Source organism: Anopheles aquasalis, chromosome 3 (assembly GCF_943734665.1).
Source record: "Anopheles aquasalis chromosome 3, idAnoAquaMG_Q_19, whole genome shotgun sequence".
In the NCBI taxonomy this organism is placed as follows: domain Eukaryota; kingdom Metazoa; phylum Arthropoda; class Insecta; order Diptera; family Culicidae; genus Anopheles; species Anopheles aquasalis.
Window position 1 is genome coordinate 55,756,049 of NC_064878.1, and position 2,500 is coordinate 55,758,548.

Here is a 2,500-nt window from a genome sequence, read left to right on the forward strand (position 1 = left end):
GGTCGTTGATGTGCTCTAGATCCACCGCGGCAATTCGGGTGCTGGCGAATCGATTCAATTGCCTGCTGACAAATGGTACACGAGCCGCTAGCTATCGGGGCTTTGGAGGAACAGTTCACACTGGATGTAGGAGCGCAGTAAGTTGTTTGCTGGTTGAAGGCATACCCAACGGAACACACGTGCTCGTAAGCCGTGCCACGGTTGCACTCGTAGAACTTTCCACAATCCTCCTCATCTCGGAAGTACTTGGGGTTCGTTATCGGTACGGAGGCACATTCCGGGTGGTCGGGAAACTGATTCGCCGTCCGAATGCCACACTTGTTGCAGGAGAGCCCATTCACCGTCCCGAAAACGGTGGCCACGAAGGCAAGTAGAGGCAGCAAGACGCTAGAATCTACAAGAAATCAAAAACGGCAAATCAATTTTTGTGATGCTTTCACTGCACAGACCAAATGATAGCTCTTACTAGCCATGTTCACTGCACGGTTTCAGGTAGAAATTTGAACTCCATGGTCCCTCGAAACTCGATATTTATACACCTTGGTTGAGTTTTAATCAATGGAGAAGCACAAAACTTGTGCAAAATCCTTAAAATCCACGGGCAAACATTCTGATTGGTTCACGTGCAACTCGGTATCGTGTGAAGTTACCGATATATTTGGCAAACCTCTTGAGATGTTGCGAAACAGAGCAGCTGTTGAAGAGTGACTGCTGGATAGCAATCACACTGCCGGTAAGTTTCTTTCACCTATAAAACAGACCCTAGATTGCTCTTCATGATCATATATCGTTTTGCTAGTAACTGAGACGGTACTCTCCAGTGCACCATAATGTTCAGTAAGTCTTTTCAGTAGCCGTAGTCATCAGCAGTAGTAATCTACTTGCATCAAACTATGGTTCTTAGATTTCCTTTGGTTAAAACAAATTCATCATCTTCCAGCCAAACTTACGTTTGTTGTCGTCCTTCTCCTGTGTATCATCGGTGCAGTTATTGCCGTGCATAGCGTTAACTCCGAAGAATCGGTTTACTGTGCACGACGCTGGCTATCGATGAGCCCGAGCCATAAGCTTTGCCGGGATCAAAACCGACCAATCCACATTCCACACGATACCGACTGCTCCCGGTATTATGAATGTGCCTCCGGTGATGCGTACGAGTATTCCTGTGCGCCGGGATTGCTCTTCAATCGGCAGTCATTGATTTGTGAGCTAGCCAGTTTAGTAGATTGTCTCGATAGTGAGCCCGTCATGCATCCCGTCGAGATCCCTGGACCACCACAGCCAGCTCATCCAAACTGTTCGCTACTAGGGGCAGACCTGGAGTCTTCGTTTTGGTCCCATGACTCCAACTGCGCCAAATATTACGGATGCTCCGAGGCAGGCCAGATATTGGAGCTACAGTGCCCTGGTGGGCTGGTGTGGCATCAGCACGCTAAGGCTTGTGCCCTTCCGGATCCTCAGAAATGCTGCACCAGCATTCCACCGGCACCAACCGAGCAAAAGGAGGATTTGAACTGGTGGGGCAAGCTGCAATCGTGGATGGGTTAATAGACGGCATTCTTGTAGTAGCACACTTTGAAATGTGCAGCGAGGAACTATGAAGCGAATAAAGGTGCTGCCCGAGAAGTCAATGAACCGGTTATCTGTGTGACAATGTTGCGTCCATGCAATGCATCATCACTGTCGATTCTGGGCGATCATGAAGTGGACGTACTTACGCACTTTACTTATTTAAATTCTTACTGATAGTGATCGGCTCATGGACTACAACAAGGCGGTTTAAGTAGGTCAAGATGATTGAACTTTGGAACACCGTACATTTCTATTTCCTGTATCGATTTGTCACTACAAACTATCGTTATGTCGGGTGGCGATTATCTATGACTACCGCGATGGAGTCACAGTTGTGACCCAATCGTTTATGACACTTGGTGCCGCTGGTATGACGGGGCACTGGCACTCACAATTCCAGTGGTAGTCACACCGTTTAAGCCTATCATGCCAGTATAGATTGTCGGGACACTTGAACTCTTGTACGCAACCGTCCACACATCCAAAATATTTGGAGCAGTCCATTGGATTTGGCCAGTAGTTGGGCTTCGATACACCGCTCGGCGGACAGTGAGGGTCGACCGGAGGCTTCGGGTTCTCAGTTGTTCCTGGATTTGGATTTTGAGTTGTGCCTTGAGTTGTGCCCGGATTGGGGTTCTGAGTAGTGCCTGGATTGGGGTTCTGAGTAGTGCCTGGGTTTGGGTTCTGAGTTGTGCCTGGATTTGGGTTTTGAGTAGTGCCTGGATTTGGGTTCTGAGTTGTGCCTGGATTGGGGTTCTGCGTTGTGCCTGGGTTTGGGTTCTGAGTTGTGCCTGGATTTGGGTTCTGAGTTGTTCCTGGGTTTGGATTTTGAGTTGTTCCTGGATTAGGGTCCTCCGTGGTGCCGGAAGGCGGGCTCTGGGTTGTTCCTGGATTGGGGCCCTGGGTTGTTCCTGGATTCGGGTCCGGA

The 2,500-nt window shown here is 49.1% G+C and overlaps 4 protein-coding genes across 4 annotated transcripts in view; 2 read left to right on the plus strand and 2 right to left on the minus strand.

Annotated features, from left to right (window-relative positions):
• The window catches only part of LOC126577138 (uncharacterized), a 2,882-nt gene extending 2,372 nt beyond the window's left edge, over window positions 1–510 (minus strand). The window contains exons 1-2 of the mRNA XM_050238564.1: window positions 467–510; window positions 1–394 (exon numbers count right to left, since the gene is read on the minus strand). The exon at window positions 1–394 is cut by the window's left edge and continues 2,372 nt beyond it. Coding sequence (XP_050094521.1) covers window positions 1–394; window positions 467–473 — 401 coding nt within the window. The 5' untranslated portion in view covers window positions 474–510. The remainder of the gene's footprint in view (window positions 395–466) is intronic.
• Window positions 1–2,500, plus strand: part of LOC126577139 (F-box/LRR-repeat protein 6) — an 11,878-nt gene that overhangs the window by 3,225 nt on the left and 6,153 nt on the right. The window lies entirely within an intron of this gene.
• LOC126577142 (peritrophin-1-like) lies at window positions 766–1,631 on the plus strand. The gene is made up of 2 exons (XM_050238569.1): window positions 766–837; window positions 941–1,631. Exons 1-2 carry the CDS (start codon window positions 831–833, stop codon window positions 1,546–1,548), a joined length of 615 nt encoding a protein of 204 aa, XP_050094526.1. The 5' UTR covers window positions 766–830; the 3' UTR covers window positions 1,549–1,631.
• LOC126577140 (proteoglycan 4-like) overlaps window positions 1,798–2,500 on the minus strand; it is a 1,247-nt gene continuing 544 nt past the window's right edge. Inside the window, exon 2 of the mRNA XM_050238566.1 lies at window positions 1,798–2,500. This exon is cut by the window's right edge and continues 334 nt beyond it. Within this exon, the coding sequence (XP_050094523.1) occupies window positions 1,885–2,500 (616 nt within the window). The 3' untranslated portion in view covers window positions 1,798–1,884.